General features: G+C 50.1%; 1 protein-coding gene across 1 annotated transcript in view; it reads left to right on the top strand.

The window, feature by feature from the left end:
• LOC119975832 (zinc-binding protein A33-like) overlaps positions 1 to 14,768 on the top strand; it is a 30,701-nt gene extending 15,933 nt beyond the window's left edge. The window contains exon 6 of the mRNA XM_038815711.1: positions 13,681 to 14,768. Within this exon, the coding sequence (XP_038671639.1) occupies positions 13,681 to 14,237 (557 nt within the window). The 3' untranslated portion in view covers positions 14,238 to 14,768. The remainder of the gene's footprint in view (positions 1 to 13,680) is intronic.
• Positions 14,769 to 21,113: the final 6,345 nt, after the last annotated feature.

Genomic DNA, 21,113 nt, shown 5'->3' with positions numbered 1-21,113 from the left:
GATTTATTGAACCAGTAGCACAGTTAGCACAGGTCTCTATGAGTTTGACTCTCTGCGAACCTAAGTGTGGTTACTCTGTCTGACTGAACCAGACTAGCTCTCAGCCACGTGCTGGAGGTGTGATACTGTACATACACCCTGACTCACTCTGCAGATGTTCATCAGTGGAAAGAGGTGGAGTGTGAGTGCCTCGTGCCTTTTACAGTGAGATACCACCCCTCAGCGTCCTGCCTGCTGATTGGTCATGTCCTGTTCACTGTGTTCATTAGCTGCCTGTCTGTATATCATTATCTGCATACTGCATATCGCAACATCTCCCCTTTTTTATGTTTTGTTGGCATTTTTTAACGTACTTACATGTGGTGGCATGTATTAACATATTTATAAGCGGTGGCATATGTGAACGTATTTACATGTGAAGACAACTGTCTAATGTGATAAAACAGAATAGAGCAAACAAAACAAATGTTCATAAGTCCAGTCTCTGGGGCTTGTGTCGACCACCGGAGAGGTGGTGGTGGGGACGACGGCGCCTTGACAGGCGGGATAGAAGCCTGACTGCTGGCCTCGTAGTTCGAGGTATCAGGAGGTGGCAAAACAACAGACGGAAATGGAGAAGAAAGCGGTTGCAGGCAGGCAACTTTGCACAGTGCCCGTCTGTTTCATCTCACAACAGAACCAACAGCCATACGTACAACATACGAGCGGGGCGCTGCCTGTCGAATAACGACAGCTGGAGCTGACCAGCCACCATCCGGTATCTTGATCCTGACAGCGTCTGCCGGCGATAACACGGGCAAATCAGTGGCATGAGCATAATAGCCCTGCTTTTGCTGGTTTCGGAGCTGCTGCACCTTCTGCAGCACCGGGAGGTGAGCCAGGTTGGGCAAGTGTATGGCTGGAAGTGTCGTCCGCAGGTCCCTGTTCATTGGGAGTTGAGCCGGCGACATGCCCTGTACGCAAGCAGCGCAATGATGTCAGAAGCAGAATCCGCGGCCTTGCAGATGAGCTGTTTCACAATGTGCACCCCATTTTCAACCTTCTCATTGGACTGCGGATAGTGTGGGCTGGAAGTTACATGTTTGAAATGGTATGACTTGGTAACATAGACCACTCATGGCTGCTGAAGCACGGGCCATTGTCACTCATTTTTTTTTTTTTCTTTTTTTTATAAATTTAGATTACCCAATTATTTTTTTCCAATTAAGGGGCAATTTAGCGTGGCCAATCCACCTACACTGCACATTTTTGGGTTGTGGGGGCGAAACCCACGCAGACACGGGGAGGATGTGCAAACTCCACACAGACAGTGACCCAGAGCCGGGATCGAACCTGGGACCTCGCCATTGTCACTCATGACAGTGTGGGATACCATGCCTGGAAAACGTCTCCTTACAGGCCTTGATGATGGTCCGAGATGTGAGGTCTGAGAGCTTCACGACTTCAGGGTAGTTCGAGAAATAGTCAATAATCAAAACGTAGTCGTGACCATCCGCACAAAATGCCAACCTTGGACCACAGGGAGGTCTAGATTTCATGCTGCTGGAGCGTCTCCTTGCTCTGTGCTGGCTGGAAGTGTTGACAGGTTGCACAGTTAAGGACCATGTTCGAGATGTCCTGGCTAATACCGGGCCAGTAGACAGCCTGCCCGGCTCTGCATCTGCACTTCTCGACGCCCAGGTGTCCCTCATGGATTTGGCGGAGCACCAAGCTCTGGAGACTGAGTGGAATGACAATCCGGTCCAGCTTGAGGAGGATACCATCACTCACCGTCAGGTCGTCCTTTACATTGTAAAATTGAAGACACTGCCCTTTCTGCCAGCCATTGGCGAGGTGGTGCATGACACGCTTCAAGAGGGGGTCTTTGGCTGTCTCCTCGCGGATACATAGAACATAGAACATAGAACGATACAGCGCAGTACAGGCCCTTTGGCCCTCAATGTTGCACCGACATGGACACCGACATGAGGTCCCAGATACGAACCACCTTCTCATAAGATGCCGGGAGGGTGCTAGCACACAGCTGCACCTGTGATTCAATCTGCCGGAGGATTTCCAGCGGTTCACTAGGCAATGTGAGGGAGGGGGACAATGCATCAGCGATGATGAGCTCCTTGCCAGGCGTGTACACTAAGTCAAAGTCGTACCTTCTGAATTTAAGGAGGATGCGCTGCAACCGAGGCATCATGTCGTCATGGCCCTCGATGCACAGGCTACCGGTGCCCAGGATGAAGTGTCGTCGTGTTGAAGCAGCACCGTACCGATGTCATCCTGGCTCGCATCTGTCGAGATCTTCGTCTCCCTGTCTGGGTCGAAAAATGCCAAGACGGGTGCAGTGGTGAGCTTGGCTTTCAGCTCCAACCACTCTGCCTGATGTGCTGCCTTCCACTCAAAGGCAGTGGACTTTTTCACCAGGTTTCGTAGGGCCATGGTGTGTGAGGCCATGTTTGGGATGAACTTACCCAGAAAATTGACCATGCCCAGGAAGTGCAACACCGCCTTCTTGTCTTCAGGGACCTTCATGGCTTCGATGGCCTTGACCTTGTCTGCGTCTGGGCGCACACCCTGCTGAGAGATCTGGTCACCTCGGAACTTGAGTGTCGACATGTCAAAGCAACATTTGGACCTGTTCAGCTTCAGGCCATTGGCATGGACACGGCGGAATACCTGCTGAAGACGGGAAACATACTGTTCAGGGGTCGTGGACCAGATGATGATGTCGTCCACGTACACACAAACCCCTTCAATACCCTCCACCATCTGCTCCATGATGCGATGGAAGATCTCTGATGCCGAGACAATGCCAAACGGCATGCGGTTATAGCAGTGTCTGCCAAACGGTGTGTTGAAGGTGCAGAGACTTCTGCTGGACTCATCCAGCTGAATTTGCCAAAATCCATGTGACTTTTTCACCAAGTTAGACGCATCTAACTTGGTGAAAAAACGTGCGTGTGCCATCTCACTGGTAAGTTCCTCCCGCTTCGGGATGGGGTAATGTTCACGCATTATATTCTTATTGAGATCCTTGGGATCAAGGCAGATGTGCAGGTCTCCCGAAGGCTTTCCAACACATACCATTGAGCTGACCCAGTCAGTCGGTTCGGTTACCTTGGAAATGATGCCCTGTTGCTGAAGATCCTTGAGTTGTGCCTTCAGTTGCTCCCTCAGCGGAGCCGGACTGGTGTGATGCGTGGACTACTGGTTTGGCATCAGGTCATAGCAGAATCTTGTATTGATATGGCAGCATGCACATCCCGTCGAATACATCTGGATACTGAGCGAGGATGTCATCAATGCCGGCCTGAAGATCCACATTGGAGGATATCATTGTGTAAACCCGCTGCACGAGGTTCAGCTCTTTGCAGGCATGACCGCCAAGTAGGGATGCCCTGTCTGGCTTGACAATTTCAAAATGTAACCATGCATGGGTGCTCCGGTTGGAGACGAGTAGATGGCAAGATCCCAGTGCCCTGATAGCATTTCCATTGTAGTCCAGGAGCCTGCAGGGGGCGCTTCTTGATGCGTTTGAAATCTGCCTGTGAGAGGAGGTTGGCAGAAGCACCTGTGTCCAGCTTAAACTGGATGGAGCAGTGGTTGACCTGCATCACCGCACGACATTCGTCCGCAGAATCCACAGTGAGGATGGATTGAATTTGTGATGAGTTGGATGTGGCATATTCACATTTGGTAATGATGCCCACACAGTAGGTGGAGTCCAGTCAGTCTACCTCTAGATCCGTTCCGCTGCCAGGATCAGAATCCTGTAATCGTTGTTACACACTCTGAACGCGCCGTCGTCGGTATTGGGAGCGCTGGCCCCTGACTGGCGGTGCAAACCTGCACAAGGCTACATTGTGTCCAGGCTTCCCGCAGTTTAAACATCGCCTGCCTCTTGCAGGGCAGTGTTTCTTTAAATGGGCGTTGCCGCAGTTCGAGCAAGTCATGACGTCGGCGTCCTGACGTTCCGTGCATCGTCGCACATACGCAGTGCGGGTGTCGGCCGCTTCGTTATCCCATTTGCATTGCGCATGTGTGGGGCCCTGGAAAAAGAGTACGAAATGGACGCTTTCATCAATGCTGAGGCGCTGCATCCGGGAGATGGCCTGCACACTCTCTGCCTCGTGGGAGGCAAGTTTCTCATTTTCAGCCAATTCGTACTGGGCATAGCGATTTGTGGCGTGCTCATTCACTGTGCATGTTTCAATCGCGACTGGCAGGGTCATACGCTTGATTTTCAGTAGCTGCTCTCTCAGAGGATCAAAGTGAACTCCAAAACACGATTTGGTCTCTGATCATGGAGTCAGCAATATCACCAAAGTTGCAGGACAGCTCTAGCAGGCGGAGGTCAGTTAAGACCTCCTATGAAAGCTATAAAGAAGAGTAAGATAGAGTATGAGAGTAAACTTGCTCAGAATATAAAAACAGACAGTAAAAGTTTTTACAAATATATAAGACATAAAAGAGTGGCTAAGGTAAATATTGGTCCTTTAGAGGATGAGAAGGGAGTTTTAATAATGGGAAATGAGGAAATGGCTGAGGAACTGAACAGGTTTTTTGGGTCGGTCTTCACAGTGGAAGACACAAATAACATGCCAGCGACTGATAGAAATGAGGCTATGACAGGTGAGGACCTTGAGAGGATTGTTATCACTAAGGAGGGAGTGATGGGCAAGCTAATGGGGCTAACGGTAGACAAGTCTCCTGGCCCTGATGGAATGCATCCCAGAGTGCTAAAAGAGATGGCTAGGGAAATTGCAGATGCACTAGTGATAATTTACCGAAATTCACTAGACTCTGGGATGGTCCCGGTGGATTGGAAATTAGCAAACGTGATGCCACTGTTTAAAAAAGGAGGTAGGCAGAAAGCAGGAAATTATAGGCCAGTGAGCTTAACTTCGGTAGTAGGGAAGATGCTGGAATCTATCATCAAGGAAGAAATAGCGAGGCATCTGGATAGAAATTGTCCCATTGGGCAGACGCAGCATGGGTTTGTAAAGGGCAGGTCATGCCTAACTAATTTAGTGGAATTTTTTGAGGACATTACCAGTGCAGTAGATAACGGGGAACCGATGGATGTGGTATATCTGGATTTCCAGAAAGCCTTTGACAAGGTGCCACACAAAAGGTTGCTGCATAAGATAAAGATGCATGGCATTAAGGGTAAAGTAGTAGCATGGATAGAGGATTGGTTAATTAATAGAAAGCAAAGAGTTGGGATAAATGGGTGTTTCTCTGGTTGGCAATCAGTAGCTAGTGGTGTCCCTCAGGGATCCGTGTTGGGCCCACAATTGTTCACAATTTACATAGATGATTTGGAGTTGGGGACCAAGGGCAATGTGTCCAAGTTTGCAGATGACACTAAGGTGAGTGGTAAAGCGAAAAGTGCAGAGGATACTGGAAGTCTGCAGAGGGATTTGGATAGGTTAAGTGAATGGGCTAGGGTCTGGCAGATGGAATACAATGTTGACAAATGTGAGGTTATCCATTTTGGTAGGAATAACAGCAAACGGGATTATTATTTAAACGATAAAATATTAAAGCATGCCGCTGTTCAGAGAGACTTGGGTGTGCTACTGCATGAGTCACAGAAGGTTGGTTTACAAGTGCAACAGGTGATTAAGAAGGCAAATGGAATTTTGTCCTTCATTGCTAGAGGGATGGAGTTTTAGACTAGGGAGGTTATGTTGCAATTGTATAAGGTGTTAGTGCGGCCACACCTGGAGTATTGTGTTTAGTTTTGGTCTCCTTACTTGAGAAAGGATGTACTGGCGCTGGAGGGTGTGCAGAGGAGATTCACTAGGTTAATCCCAGAGCTGAAGGGGTTGGATTATGACGAGAGGTTGAGTAGACTGGGACTGTACTCGTTGGAATTTAGAAGGATGAGGGGGAATCTTATAGAAACATTTAAAATTATGAAGGGAATAGATAGGATAGATGCGGGCAGGTTGTTTCCACTGGCGGGTGACAGCAGAACTAGGGGACATAGCCTCAAAATAAGGGGAAGTCGATTTAGGACTGAGTTTAGGAGGAACTTCTTCACCCAAAGGGTTGTGAATCTATGGAATTCCTTGCCCAGTGAAGCAGTTGAGGCTCCTTCATTACATGTTTTTAAGGTGTTCGTGCTGGAAAGTGGAGCTGAGTCCACAAAAGATCAGCCATGATCTAATTGAATGGCGGAGCAGGCTCGAGGGGCCAGATGGCCTACTCCTGCTCCTAGTTCTTATGTTCTTATGTTCTTAAGAAGGACTTGAATGATTCATCTTTACCTTGTAGATGCTGTTTGACTATGTAGCGCTCGAAGATTTCATTGGTGTCCACTTTACAGTGACTATCAAACTTGTCCAGGATGGTCTGAAACTTTGTCTTGTCCTGGCCTTCGGTGAAGTGAAAAGAGTTGAAGAATTCAAGAATTGAAGAAGCGGCTTGATCACCCGCTGTTGAGAGGAGAAGTGCGATCTTTCTTACATCAGACGCACCCACGAGGTCTGAAGCATCGATGTACAGCAGAAACTTTTGCCAGGCTGGGAGGGCCGAAGGGCCTGTTCCTGTGCTGTAATTTTCTTTGTTCTTTGTTCTTTGAATGTCCGCCAGTTAGCACTGGGTTTGTCAGAGGTCTTGAGCTGGTGAGGAGCCTGAATCTTCTCCATGGTGCCGGGATACATTCGTTGGTCATCGCAGAATGACTGAGGTAAACCACCTAGATTAAGCAGTCTCCTGATGGCATGATGTATTATGTAATCTGTGATAACACAGGCTGCAACTGGATGCAGCTTTAACCAAAAGATAGCCTCGTGCTGGAGGTATGATACTGTACATACGCCCTGACTCACTCTGTAGATGTTCATCAGTGGAAAGAGGCGGAGTGTGAGTGCCTCGTGCCTTTTACAGTGAGATACCACACCTCAGTGTCCTGCCTGCTCATTGGTCATGTCCTGTTCTCTGTGTTCATTAGCTGCCTGTCTGAAAATGAAATGAAAATGAAAATCGCTTATTGTCACGAGTAGGCTTCAATGAATTTAGAATTTAGAACAGTACAGCACAGAACAGGCCCTTCGGCCCTCGATGTTGTGCCGAGCAATGATCACCCTACTCAAACCCACGTATCCACCCTATACCAGTAACCCAACAACCCCAATTAACCTTATTTTTTCGGACACTAAGGGCAATTTAGCCTGGTCAATCCACCTAACCCACACATCTTTGGACTGTGGGAGGAAACCGGAGCACCCGGAGGAAACCCACGCACACACGGGGAGGACGTGCAGACTCCGCACAGACAGTGACCCAGCCGGGAAACGAACCTGGGACCCTGGAGCTGTGAAGCATTTATGCTAACCACCATGCTACCGTGCTGCCCTTGAAGTCACTATGAAAAGCCCCTAGTCGCCACATTCCGGCGCCTGTCCAGGGAGGCTGGTACGGGAATCGAACCGTGCTGCTGGCCTGCTTTAAAAGCCAGGGATTTAGCCCAGTGAGCTAAACCAGCCCCAGCCTCTGTATATCATTATCTGTATATCGTGACCGGTACCCTGCCCAGTGGGCGTGCCCCTGGCTGTCTCGGATCCCCTTGGAGAACCCCACGATGCCGTTCTGTCTGGTCCCTGCTTGTGGAAATCAGTACCGAACGGTGCCCGCCCGAGGTCTCCGAGTTGAAGGGAGATTGATCCCACACCTCGGGAAACTGAGGAATCTGCATATTAAAGTGAGACCAGCTGTCTCGCTTTAATATGTCAATTTCTGCAAAGTGACCCCGCCCACAATGGGCAGGATTCACATCACAACGTCTCGAGAGATCACGTTAGATGTCACGGGACGTTGTGAGCCGGGTAGATCCCGAGAGCGGGGTCTCCTGGCTTTTATCGCCCACGCTGAGCCGTGGCGAGCTGCTTTTCGGGCACAGCGTAGCCATTGGATCGCGTCCTAAGTGTTTCCATGGGGACTGAAATGCGGCTCTTCCCGTTCCCTTGGGGGCGCTATTCGGAAAGTGAGTCAGGACATGCAAATGGGCCAGTGCTCTTCCTACGGGAATCAGAGCAATTCCCATTCCCGCTGGTGTCTGATTCACTGGGGCCTGAATTAGCGCTGGAGAGCCTGACAAGCTGGAGCTGTTTATAAACGCTCCACTCCCCAAACACCCATTCCAGCCAAGAAGGTGGCTCCACGGAGACCTGCCCCCAGACTTTCTGAGTCAGTGGCCAATCGCATGCTGGACGTGGTGGAGCAGAGGCAGGACACCCTCTTCCCCAGGGTGGGCAGGAGACCCAAGCCCACCATCATCAACAGGGCCTGGGAGGAGGTGGCAGAGATGGTCAGTGCTGCCAACCTCACCAGGAGGACTGGGGCCCAGTGCCGAAAAACGATGAACGATCTCCTGAGGGCAGCTCGGGTGAGTCACCACCTCTGTGTCCCTGGCATCACTCCTGTCCCTCACTCCTCACAACCCACCTGCCTGCATCTCCCTCACACCCCACCCTGCACCAAACCCCAACACCTGTATTGTCCTCTTTGGCCTGGTGCCTGGCACGCTCATGCCATCAGCTGCAGACCTTCCGTACAACTCACCATGCGTCTCACCATGTCCTTTATATGTTCCCCAGGACAAGGCGACCCACAATCACCGGGAGCGGCAGAAAACCGGCGGGGGCATCCCAGACCTGAGAGTGCCAACACCCGGGGAACAGAAGGCGATGGAGCTCGCGGGCGAGGCAGAGGAAAGGGCCGTCTCAGAAACAGAGGTTGGCATGTGGTAACCAAGTGAGAGCCCAATGCAAAGCTGATGTCCCAACAGCAACTGAGTGACCCCCTCTCCCACAGACCTCTCCTTCCCAAGATCTCACCGTGTCTCTTGTCTTTTGTCTTGCGGGATCACCATCAGACGAGGCCGGGCCGTCCGGGATCGCTGACCCCCAGCCACATCCCCAGAACTCCCCGGAGCACCAGTCCGGGGAAGACACCGACTTCTCGTCACTGCTGTCACCTGCACCCTCCACCATCGCAGAGACTATCACCTCGGGGGGCATTTTAGTGAAGAGGCTCCTGGGTCACCTTCTGGTGCTCACTTCACACAGGCTGCAGCACATCAGGTGGAGGCAGGGACTCCCGAGGGAGCGGGCGGTCGGAGGGCTGCCCGATCCCAGGAAGCAGCTGTAGTCCAGACAGGTATCGAGCTTCTGGAATGCATGGCGGGGACAGGGCCCCAGGACACTTAAACCTGGGGTCACCCTCAGTGAGAGGTGGCAGGAAACGGGGCCAGAAGTGTGAGGCCGCTGTGTATGTCAGCTTACCCAGTGAATCAGCCGTTACCACTCACTATCTCCTGAAACCCCCTCCCCACAAGCTATATGGGCCTGTGAGATGGATTGGCCGGCACACATGCAGGGATGACCCGGGCGGACAGTGGAATGTGATCCTAAAGGCAGGAGTCAGACTTTGTCAAATGATGAGGAGATTCTGAGCTCATCTCCCAGCGAGTCGTCATCATCCTCCGTCCCGTGTACAAGACCCGCTGATACTGCCAACCCAGCGCCAACATCCTGTGGGGATACTGGTAGGACCCTCGGAGGGAGGGAGGGGGAGCTGGGGTAGTGGGATGGAGTGAAGGGAGGAGGGACAGGGAAGGTGGAGTGAAGGGAGGAGGGACGGGGAAGGTGGAGTGAAGAGAGGAGGGACTGGGAAAGTGGAGTGAAGGGAGATGGGATGGGGAAGGTGGAGTGAAGGGAGGAGGGACGGGGAAGGTGGAGGTAAGGGAGGACTGACAGAGGAGGGTGGAGTGAAGGGAGGAGGGAAGGGGAAGGGAGGAAGGACAGGGAAGGTGAAGGGAGGAGGGACGGGGAAAGTGTCTGCGGCTCTGTCGAAGGGGCACCACAGGGACGTTGGGGGGGGTGGTATGGGAGGTGGGACAGGGCTCAATGACGCTCCAGGTTTCTGCATGGGCCTCGTTATAACGGGCCTCCGTGTCGGTCTGGGGCCTCTGGACAGATGTCATTAACCATGACCTCAGCGGTTAACCCTTGTCACCAAAGAGTCAACCCCTCACCTGAGGGAGCACCTCGAAGGTGGCGGGAACCGACGGGTGGGCCAGGATGTAAGCGTCGTGCCCGCTGCCTGGGTATCGGGGGCAGACGTGTGTGATGTGCAGCTGGTGGTCACACACCAACTGCACATTCAGGGAGTGGAAGCCCTTCCTATTGATGAAGGGCCCCCCTGATGATCCGGTACTTGTAGGGGGACATGCGTGCCATCAATCACCCCCTGGACCTGGGGCATGCCAGCGATGGAGGGAAATCCTGCTGCCCAGGCATCCTGGTGTGCCTGGTCCAGACTGAAGGTTATATAGTCCGCTGCCCGGGTGCATAGGGCATCCGTCACCGCGCGGATGTACCTGTGAGCCGATGTCTGCGAGATTCCAGACAGGTCCCCGCTCGGCCCCTGGAAAGTCCCAGAGACAAGAGGTTCAGGGCGACCGTCACCGTGACGACCACCGGGAGCGGGTGACCTCCTCCAAACCCCAGCAGTGCCAGCTGCACCACTGCCTGGCACAGGTGGCGCCTGGTCTCACTGGTTAGCCGATGTCTTCGGTGGCACAGGCGGTCCGGCAACTCCTCGAAGGGCAGGCGCCGATGGTAAACACGTGCCCTGATGCGGCGCCTCCTCTTTGGCCTGTTGGACGGCCGGCACTCGAGTATCACCGGCTGGGCCCTGCTCTTCTGGGGCAGGCTCCTCTTGTGCAGGGTCCTCCCTGAGCAGGCCCTGTGTCTCCAGCCTCCGTAACGGCAGCTGTGCCCAGGTAGATAGCGAGAATTCCTGGCTGGACTCCAAAACTCATTCTCGGCAGCGGGGGGGGAATAGAGAAGACATGTTAGCACGGTATGTTTTGGTCCGCACTGCACCCCTGTGCCCATCAGTAAGTGGGACCGGGACTGTGATGTGGGGAGGCTCTATCCTCACCGACCATCCCTGTCGACAGGGGTACCGGTGGGTGACAAAACCCGTGTCAGCGACAGGCTCTCTGGCCCGTGTCCTGTTTCCTCCAGTGGGGTTTACTGTGGGTCTCCTCACTGGGTGGGCCGTGTGTTATCCCACCAGCAGGGTGGCACCTGGTTGTGGGTGGAGAGGGTCACCGTGTGCCACCAATCGCCTCCATGCTTAGAGGCTTGTGTGTGGGCAGGTCCTACAGATGGGGGTGAGGCAGGGAAGTGTGTGTCTGCTGGGAGCTTAGCCTCAGTGTGATGTGGGTCCTGGGTGTGACACAGGTTGTTACAACCTGTCCGGGGGCAGGGTGGATAGGAGCAGGGGCGCGGTGGGCAGGCAGCTGGTGTGAGAAGGTCCCTCCCTGTCAGATTCTTCATGTACACCCGAAGGCTCAGCATCAATGCACGCTGCCCTCGGAATGGATGTGGGGGAAATGAGACAGCCACACACCTCCTTGTGGAATGTGCCTTTGCAAAGCAGGTCTGGAGTGAGATGCAGTGGTATCTGTTAAGGTTCATCCCGAGCAGCTCTGTAACACAGGACTCTGTGCTCTATGGACTGTTTCCAGGGACACACACCGAAACAAATATCAACTGCTGCTGGAAGGTCATCAACTCAGTGAAAGACGCTCTTTGGTCTGCCCGAAACTTGCTGATCTTCCAGTGCAAAGAACTGTCCTCGACCGAGTGTTGCAGACTGGCACATTCCAAGGTCCAGGACGACGTGCTGAGGGACGCACTCAAGCTTGGGGCAGCTGCCCCCAAGGCGCAATGGGGAAAGACCACAGTGTAAGGTCTTACCAACAAATGTACACCGAGGGGTTGGTAACAGTGTAAAACCCCTCGGCCCGGGTCTTCAATGCCACAATGTATGAAAGAAGCAAAACAATGTAAATATTTAAGAAAGAACTGTAACTTATTGTAGGATAAGTGTGTAACGTTATCCCAATTGAATTGAAGAAAGACAAATGAATGTAACTCAGATGGAAATGCACAGTCAAGACAATTTGAAATGTTCTGTAAAGTTTATGATAAATTTTATGAATAAAGTTTATTTTTTTTGAAAAAAAAAAGCTGGTGTGTCACTGATTGAGCTTGGCTACGCCCATCCCGGTGATGGCTCAGCCGGGGTCTGAGGCTTTCCAGAGGGGCGGCCTGGGTGGGCTCCCAAATGACCAGAGGCTCTGTGAACATTTCCAGGACACAGTGAGCAGTCAGCAGAGTGAGCAGCCAGGGGCCTGTGAGAAGCAGCAAAGGGGTGTGTTTAAAACCCAGACTGCAGCAATGGGCGTCTGAGCCAGGCCACCCCGATCCCGAGGGGGACACCCCGAGTGCACAGACCTGTCACCAAGTTGCTCCCCGTTACTCCCCACGGCCCAGGCAGCCCCCCCCCCCCCCCCCCCAGCAAGTCCGACAATTACAGTATTGAGGCTTTTTGAGAGTTTTTTACCCTCTCTCTTCCCCTCAGCAGCCCTGGAGCCCAGTCCCCGTTTGGAAATATTTGCACTAATTCACACCCGCGTGACTTCTGCCTGAGAGGAGCGGAGCATCGTGGAAGGGCGGAGCATACTGTGTCCAATCCGCTGATTAGATTTAAATCTATGTAAATGAGGGTTTTACATGGGCCCGCTGCAGGGCACAAACTTTGATTTCACTGCCAGGGAGGGACTGGAGCCTGGTGTCGGAATCAGTGGCGGGCACAAACCTCGATTTGTGCATTACGCCCGATTCTCCGCCCATTTGCACTTCCGGTGTCGTGAAGCGGAGAATCCCGCCATATTTGTTTCCACGGAGCAGAACGGAAATATGTCGGTGTTGAGATCTTCATCTAAATTTGAGAAGGGAATTGGTTTTTTTTGAAGATGTCACCCCACACCCACAGACACACACACAGTTAAACAGGCACACAGTCACACACACACACACACACATCAGGTCGGCTTATTTTGATGTTGAGGAACAGGAAATCAAATCAGAAATGGTGAAATCTTCCCCAATCCTCAGTGAGTCTCTCCCCCCGATCCCCAGTGAGTCTCTCCCCCGATCCCCAGTGAGTCTCTCCCCGATCCCCAGTGAGTCTCCCCTGATCCCCAGTGAGTCACTCCCCCGATCCCCAGTGAGTCCCCCCCGATCCCCAGTGAGTTCCCCCGATCCCCTGTGAGTCTCTCCCCCTGATCCCCAGTGAGTATCCCCCGATCCCCAGTGAGTTCCCCTGATCCGCAGTGAGTCTCTCCCCCCCGATCCCCAGTGAGTCTCTCCCCCCGACCCCCAGTGAGTCTCTCCCCCCGATCCCCAGTGAGTCTCTCCCCCCCACCTCCAGTGAGTCTCTCCCCCGATCCCCAGCGAGTCTCTCCTCCGATCCCCAGTGAGTCTCTCCCTGATCCCCAGTAAGTCTCTCCCCCCGATCCCCAGTGAGTCTCCCCCCGATTCCCAGTGAGTCTCTCCCCCCCGATCTCCAGTGAGTCTCCCCCGATCCCCAATGAGTCGCTCCCCCAATCCCCAGTGAGTCTCTCCCCCCGATCCCCAGTGAGTCACTCCCTAAATCCCAGTGAGTCTCTCCCCCCGATCCCCAGTGAGTCTCTCCCCAAATCCCAGTGAGTCAATCTCCCCGATCCCCAGTGAGTCTCTCCCCCCCGATCACCAGTGAGTCTCTTCCCCCCCCCCCCCCCCGATCCCCAGTGAGTCTCTAATTTTCTGCTTTTTCTCCCAGTCTCTGTGACCCTGGATGTGGAAACAGCGAATCCCTGGCTCGAGGTGTCTGAGGATCTGAAGAGTTTGAGATGGACCCGGACCCAGAGGAGTCTCCCTGATACCAGGAAGAGGTTTACACACTGGCCCTGTGTGCTGGGATCAGAGGGATTCACATCAGGGAGACATTACTGGGAGGTGGAGGTGACGGGGAATCGGGGCTGGAGTCTGGGAGTAGCCGCAGAGTCTGTGGAGAGGAAGGACTGGGTCAGACTGAGCCCAGAGACTGGATTCTGGACCATTGAGCGGGATGAGGATCAGTTTAATATAAACTCCTCTCCTCGATCCCGTCTCCCTGTCGGTCAGATCCCCGGGAAGGTGGGAGTTTATCTCAGTTATGAGTCTGGGACAGTTTCATTTTACAACGTGGACACCATATCTCATCTCCACTCCTTCACTGAGAATAAATGCACTGAGAAACTTTATCCGTTCTTCTGGACTTGGGACGTAAACCAGTTTCTGAGAATCTGCTCCGGTTCATATCCGGAGCCGAAAAGGGCCGGGGCCTCAGAGTGGTGACACCATCACTGACATCACAAGGTCAGGGGTCGGGGGTCATAAATCAATGTTGACAACAGGTTTTACTAAATGAGTCATTTAATTTCCAAATAGTAAAATCTCAATAAGACTGTAAGTAAAAACAACACAAATAGAAATGTCAGAGAATTAAAATGAAAAGGAAATTAAATATCTTGAACTTTCCCTTGCAGTTCTTTGTAGTGCCAATTTCAGCCACACGATGGTGATGTTGAGCTGTACAAAGATCAGGAACGTTTACAGCGCAGTATTGCCACCTGCACTGGCAGGAATACCAAAAACACAAAACGCTCAAACACTCGCTGATCAGACAATTCAGGCAGGACCTTTCTTCACAATTGAAAGAGAATTGGATCAGAAACAAAGGAAGGAAAATAAACATCAGCCTGGACTTTTTAAAAAAAATCTTTATTGTCACAAGTAAATGAAGCTACTGTGAAAACAGGGGCTGTTTAGCACAGGGCTAAATTGCTGGCTTTGAAAGCAGACCAAGCAGGCCAGCAGCACGGTTCGATTCCTGTAACAACCTCCCCGAACAGGTGCTGAAATGTGGTGACTCGGGGCTTTACACAGTAACTTCATTGAAGCCTACTCGTGACAATAAGCAATTTTCATTTCATTTACAAAATCTTCTCGTGGCCATATTTCAGCACCTGTTCGGGTAGACAGAGGGAGGATTCAGAATGTCCAAATTTCCTAACAAGCATGTCTTTCCAGACTTGTGGGAGGAAACCGGAGCACCCAGAGGAAACCCATGCAGACACGTAGAGAATGTGCAGAATCCGCACAGACAGTGACCCAAGCCTGGAATCGAACCTTGCACCCTGGCACTGTGAAACAACAGTGCTAGCCAGTGTGCTACCCTGCTGCCCACTCCACTTCCATATCCCTGTCACATCCAAGTCTGTATCGGGAAATTCCACACTGACGGTCCGGATAATATTTAAAACAGCCCAGGTTGGGACAGTGAAATTTCCCAGTTTGGGATTTTGCTGTGTGTCAGGAGCTGAATTCACAAATCTGGGCCTGTATTCCGAGTACAGAGAGGATAAGGATGTCCTCCTGGTTTAGTAACTGGGTCATTGGTGGATAGTTAGAATGTGAGTATGAAAGTGAAATTAGACAGAGCAACACCACCTCCCCCTGGCTGAGAATGGTATTACAGCAATAAAATTAGATTTTTAAAAACCAGTGCAGCAGCTCCTTGTGAGACTGGAACATGTTTCCCTGTTCAATTAACCAGCTGATCAAATTAATAATAAAAACAGAAAGTTCTGGAAAAATGTTCAGCAGGTCCGGTCTGTGGAGAGAGAAACAGAGTTGACGTCTCGTGTCGAATATGAATCTTTTTCAGATGATTTCCAGCATTCGCAGTATTTTGTTTTTATTACAAAGATCAAATTGTTAGATTGCATAAATATAGTTTACTTGATACAACAACATTACTTGTCAACAAAACAGTAAACCTAAAACCACAAACTGTCTATGGATTTATTTTTAACCCAGTGATAGAAATCTACTTTTCTTACAGGTAATAAAAGTTTAAAGGAAAAAAATGATTTAATGACATTATACTATTAAAAATCATATATTAGCCATGACAGCAGAAAAGGCTGAGAGCATGGGAAAGGATCAGATAAGAAAGTCAGTTTTCAAACTGACTATATACATGCAAGGCCACAATGCAGAATAAACCCATTGTTATCATTATTGGGCAAAGATCCCAGTTCTAGAAAACATGGTGGGGGGCAGCACGGTGGCGCAGTGGGTTAGCCCTGCAGCCTCACGGCGCTGAGGTCCCAGGTTCGTTCATGGCTCTGGGTCACTGTCCGTGCGGAGTTTGCCCATTCTCCTCGTGTTTGTGTGGGTTTCGCCCCCACATTTCCAAAGATGTGCAGGGTAGGTGGTTTGGCCACTCTAAATTGCCCCTTAATTGGAAAAAATGAATTGGGTATTTTAAATTTTTTTAAAAAGAAAATATGGTGGGAAACAGGTGGTTTGATCACACCATATTATGGAAACACGCAGAAATTCTCTCATGCCACATTATCTCCTAAAACGTGATAGACAGACATTTTGGTCGAATTAAATGAATTATAGTTAGTTAAAACCCAATCATAGCCAGAAAGGGGACAGAACCTTAAAAGATTCTGATCTCTTTAAGAGACTGGGAGAGAACCTTCTTCTTCTCTCTGAAATCATCTTTAACCTAACCTTTGAAACCTATTCTTATTTTGCTTTGCAAATCGCTATTTCCTTTTGTTTCATTTTTGTATTGTGCATTTTGATCTAAAGAAATTACCACAAACTGAATTGTATTTTGAATTCAACACAACCATCTGTATTTATGTTGGACAAACGAACCTTCTAAATTCTGTATTCGCATAAAATTTGACTTGATCAGTCAACTTTAAAACAGACACAAATAAAGCAATACTTTACTTCACCCAAGAAGCTCAGTCTCAAGTTCTGTCGATTAATACATAGTGCGGGAGACACATAAATATATTAACAAAGTACAGATCCAACAATTGGCGTAGTCGGCAAACGGCAGAGGAGAGAATTGACGGAGTCAGACAAACGGAGGAAGAACCGAGTGGCCCGAAGGTAGACCGTGCCGGAGAGGCCCCCAAATAACGGTGCGGCCCGAAGGCAGAATAGCAGACCGGACGACCGGAAGACTTTGATCCGAAAATCGGCTAGACTGAGGTGAGACATCAACTCTGCCTCAATTAAAGTCTCAAGTCACAATGGCTCGCGGAACTTCCTCGACCGACAAAAGAACCTTAAAAGAAAAGGCTGAGATATTGTGTGTTCCAAATACTAGAGTCAGTTATTTATCGGAAGAGTTAAAAGGGACAAAAAAAAGTCCCCATTGCTTCTAAGTTGTACGGAAGAATTATGGGGGACATTAGTCTGAAAAAAACTCCCATTGCTTCCAAGGGTGCAGCAGAGCTTCCCTCGGTCTTGAGGGGCAGCCGACCTCCACCAGGTCTGTCCACTGAAAATTTATTCAGAAATCTCATATCTCCTTTTAATCGTCAATTCGATTTATCCAAAGCAAATGTGGAAATTGAATTAAAAAACATTACCAAGAGCAAATGGTCCCCTTGAAATATACAGAGAATTTGGGGGAAAACTAGACGAATATTCCTTCAGCGTATGAAAGGTCATAAATAATTACAGAGAGGAAATTTGGTGAAGCCGTCAAATCTGATTTTGAAAACTCAGCCATATCTCAATTCTCCAAAGCAAACAACTCCGCCACAGACGGAAGCAGAAATAATTCTAACCAAGGCTGTACCGGTATCAGCTGCTGCATTGGTGCAATCTGCTGCTGACATGACAACTATGAATAATCTGATAGAGACTCCACAAGTGGGGTCTGCCCAACAAGGCTCTCACTCTGAGGCTGACCAAAATATTCGGCTAACCCCACTTCAAAAGCCTCCCGCGACAGCTTCAGCAGGCTCTGAGATTGTTATCACTACACGAGGCTCTGAACAAAGGAATCTAGTTAACTTGAACAATGACAGTGACATAAAAGACAAACATAGTGGCAGGACTGGAGCATTATGATTTACCCCACTAAGCAGCAAACAGTTTAAATTTGAAGTGAACGAAACAACTGAATATATTCAGATTCAACCCACCTAAAACTGACTGAAAAAATAACATCCTGCGTTCAAAAGCACTTGGAGGATCTCACAGGCTATGAGGAAAGGTTTGAATCAGTTTGGAAGGAGCTTTCAGGGACGGAATTCCAGGAGCAGAGAGGATTTGGGATACAAGTAACCTAGAACCATTTAAAACTGCTTTTGGGGCAGCACGGTGGCTCAGTGGATAGCATTGCTGCCTCACGGTGCCAAGGTTCCTGGTTTGATCCCGGCTCTGGGTCACTGTCCGTGTGGAGTTTGCACATTCTCCCCGTGTTTGCGTGGGTTTCGCCCCCACAATCCAAAGATGTGCAGGTTAGGTGGATTAGCCACGTTAAATTGTCCCTTAATTGGAAAAAAATGAATTGGGCACTCTAAATTTAAAAAAATAAAAATAAAAATAAAGCTGCTTTTGTTGCTGGTTTGAGACCTGAACAGTGTCTCATGCCCGAAACATGGTTTTTCCTGAATGTGAGCTGGAGGGTACGACCTTCAGGACCTTCGTAGAACAATGCATTCAACTGGACCGTAGCTTGGAAGTTAAAAACTGTAACAGCCCTCAGCCCCAGTCCGAAGCAGCAGCCGCTGCCAGTAACGCAGCAACCCCAGCAGAAATTACTCCTCCTCCTCCTCCTCCTCCGGTAACACCAACCCCGACCACTGTTCTTATTCCGCTAAACAATTCCAGAAAAGGGCAACACGATGGCACAGTGGTTAGTATTGCTTCCTACGGCGCTGAGGACCCGGGTTCGAATCCCGGCCCTGGGTCACCGTCCTAATGGAGTTTGCACGTTCTCCCCGTGTCTGCGTGGGTTTCACCCCCACAACCCAAAGACGTGCAGGTTAGGTGGATTGGCCATGCTAAATTGCCCATTAATTGAAAAAAATAATTGACTACCCTAAATTTAAAAAGAAAAAAGAGGAAATGTCCTTTTTGTGGTGATTTGCAGATTCATGCCCTTTCAGATTATAGGGGTTCAACTTACATGACTACAAAATGGATTCCTACGATCGAGACCCGCCCCCGACTCATTCAGGGATCCGCCCCAAAGGGGCGCAGCACGACGCAAAAAAAAACGTACTGATCCCAATCTCAGTGCCTTAAACGATTTAATTGAAAACAATAAGGGTGGACTGTATTTATCATTGAGAGTGGGAGGCCAACAAATTGAATTTCTTATTGATACTGGAACTGTATACACCTGTCGTCCCCAAAATTTTGCTCACTTGTTTCCCTTAAAAAGACAGGTGATTGTAGCTTATGCAGCAAAAAGGTGAACCAGAAGGTGAACCCTTCAACAAACAGAACCCATGTTGCTTGAATTTGCCATGGATATACTGGCCCAAGTACATTTTTCTCTTCATTTGGAGAATGGAAAAGTCACATGGTTCATCAGACACCTCAAAAAGCGCCAGCTGGAGCCCCATACATTTTGAGCAAAAGACAAAAATAAATGTGGCCTATGAAACATGAAACCAACATCAGCAGTTTTGGAAATACCTAATCTTTACTTCCACTGTGCAAACACAGTAAATCCATCAGCTTTGCTCCTTGAGAAAGAGCAAAAGGGGGGTGAAGATGAAAAACATGATTATGTGGAAGTAATAGAAGCAACTTCAGCCAGGAAGGCGACAGCCACCCAACACAATAGTTGATCCCCAGTGAGTCTCTCCCCCGATCCCTAGTGAGTCTCTCCCTGATCCGCAGTGAATCTCTCCCCCGATCCCCAGTCAGTCTCTCCCCCCGATCCCCAGTGAGTCTACCCGATCCCCAGTGAGTCTCCCCACCGATCCTCAGTCTCTCCTCCCGATTCCCAGTGAGTCTCCCCCCGATCCCCAGTGAGTCTCCCCTGATCCCTAGTGAGTCTCTTCCTGATCCCCAGTGAGTCTCTCCCCCGATCCCCAGTGAGTCTCTCCCCCGATCCCTAGTGAGCCTCCCCACCGATCCCCAGTCCCCCCCCCGATTCCCAGTGAGTCTCTCCCCCCCGATCCCCAGTGAGTCTCCCCCCCGATCCCCAGTGAGTCTCTAATTTTCTGTTATTTCTCCTAGTCTCTGTGACCCTGGATGTGGAAACAGCGAATCCCTGGCTCGAGGTGTCTGAGGATCTGAAGAGTTTGAGATGCACCGGGACCCAGAGGAGTCTCCATGACACTAGGAAGAGGTTTACATATTGGCCCTGTGTGCTGTGATCAGAGGGATTCACATCGAGGAGACATTACTGGGAGGTGGAGGTGACGGGGAATCGGGGCTGGAGTCTGGGAGTAGCCGCAGAGTCTGTGGAGAGGAAGGACTGGGTCAGTCTGAGCCCAGAGACTGGATTCTGGACCATTGGGCTGTATCAGGATCAGTTTTATATAAAATCCTCTCCTGAATCCCTCTCCCTGTTGGTCAGATCCCCAGGAAGGTGGGAGTTTATCTCAGTTATGAGTCTGGGACAGTTTCATTTTACAACGTGGACACCAAGTCCCATCTCCACACCTTCACTGGGAATAAATTCACTGAGAAACTTTATCCTTTATTCTGGACTGTGAATGAAAACCAGTTTCTGAGAATCTGCTCCGGTTCGAATCCGGATCTGGAAAGGGGCGGGGCCTCAGGTGGTGACATCTTCGCTGACATCACAAGGTCAGGGGTCAGAAATCACTATTGACAAAAGGCTGTACTAAATGAGTCATTTAATTGTCAAATTGTAAAATCTCAATCAGACAGTAAATAAGAACAACACAGCTAGAAATGTCAGAGGATTAAAACAAAAAGGAAATTAAATATCCTGAACTTTCGCTTGCAGTTCATTGTAATGCTAATTTCAGCCACACGATGGTGATGTCGAGCTGCACAAAGATCAGTAAAGTTTCACAGCGCAGTACCGCCACCTGCTGCTGGATACCTGGTACTGGCAGGAATACCTGATGTGACCATCAATTCACAAGACACGTGGATGGAAGTGAACAGTGGTTTTAATAGTCTTACAACAGAGCCTACCGGCGACGAGATGAACTGGCAGGCAGGCTCACGACTGCCAAGATTTATACTTCTGGTTAGTGGGAGGAGCCATGGGCAGAGCCAAGGGTGGAGCCCAGTACAAACTCCTCATCTCCCCCTATGGGCAGAGCCGTGCAACTGCTCGTACACCGAGCTTACAGAGACACAATACATCGTATATAAGTGTGAATTATGCGGACTGTGATTCACTACTTTCAA

This window comes from Scyliorhinus canicula, chromosome 13 (assembly GCF_902713615.1).
Source record: "Scyliorhinus canicula chromosome 13, sScyCan1.1, whole genome shotgun sequence".
NCBI classification, from domain to species: Eukaryota; Metazoa; Chordata; class Chondrichthyes; order Carcharhiniformes; family Scyliorhinidae; genus Scyliorhinus; species Scyliorhinus canicula.
Note: the sequence above shows the minus strand (reverse complement) of the source record. Positions and strands in the feature narration are given on the sequence as shown.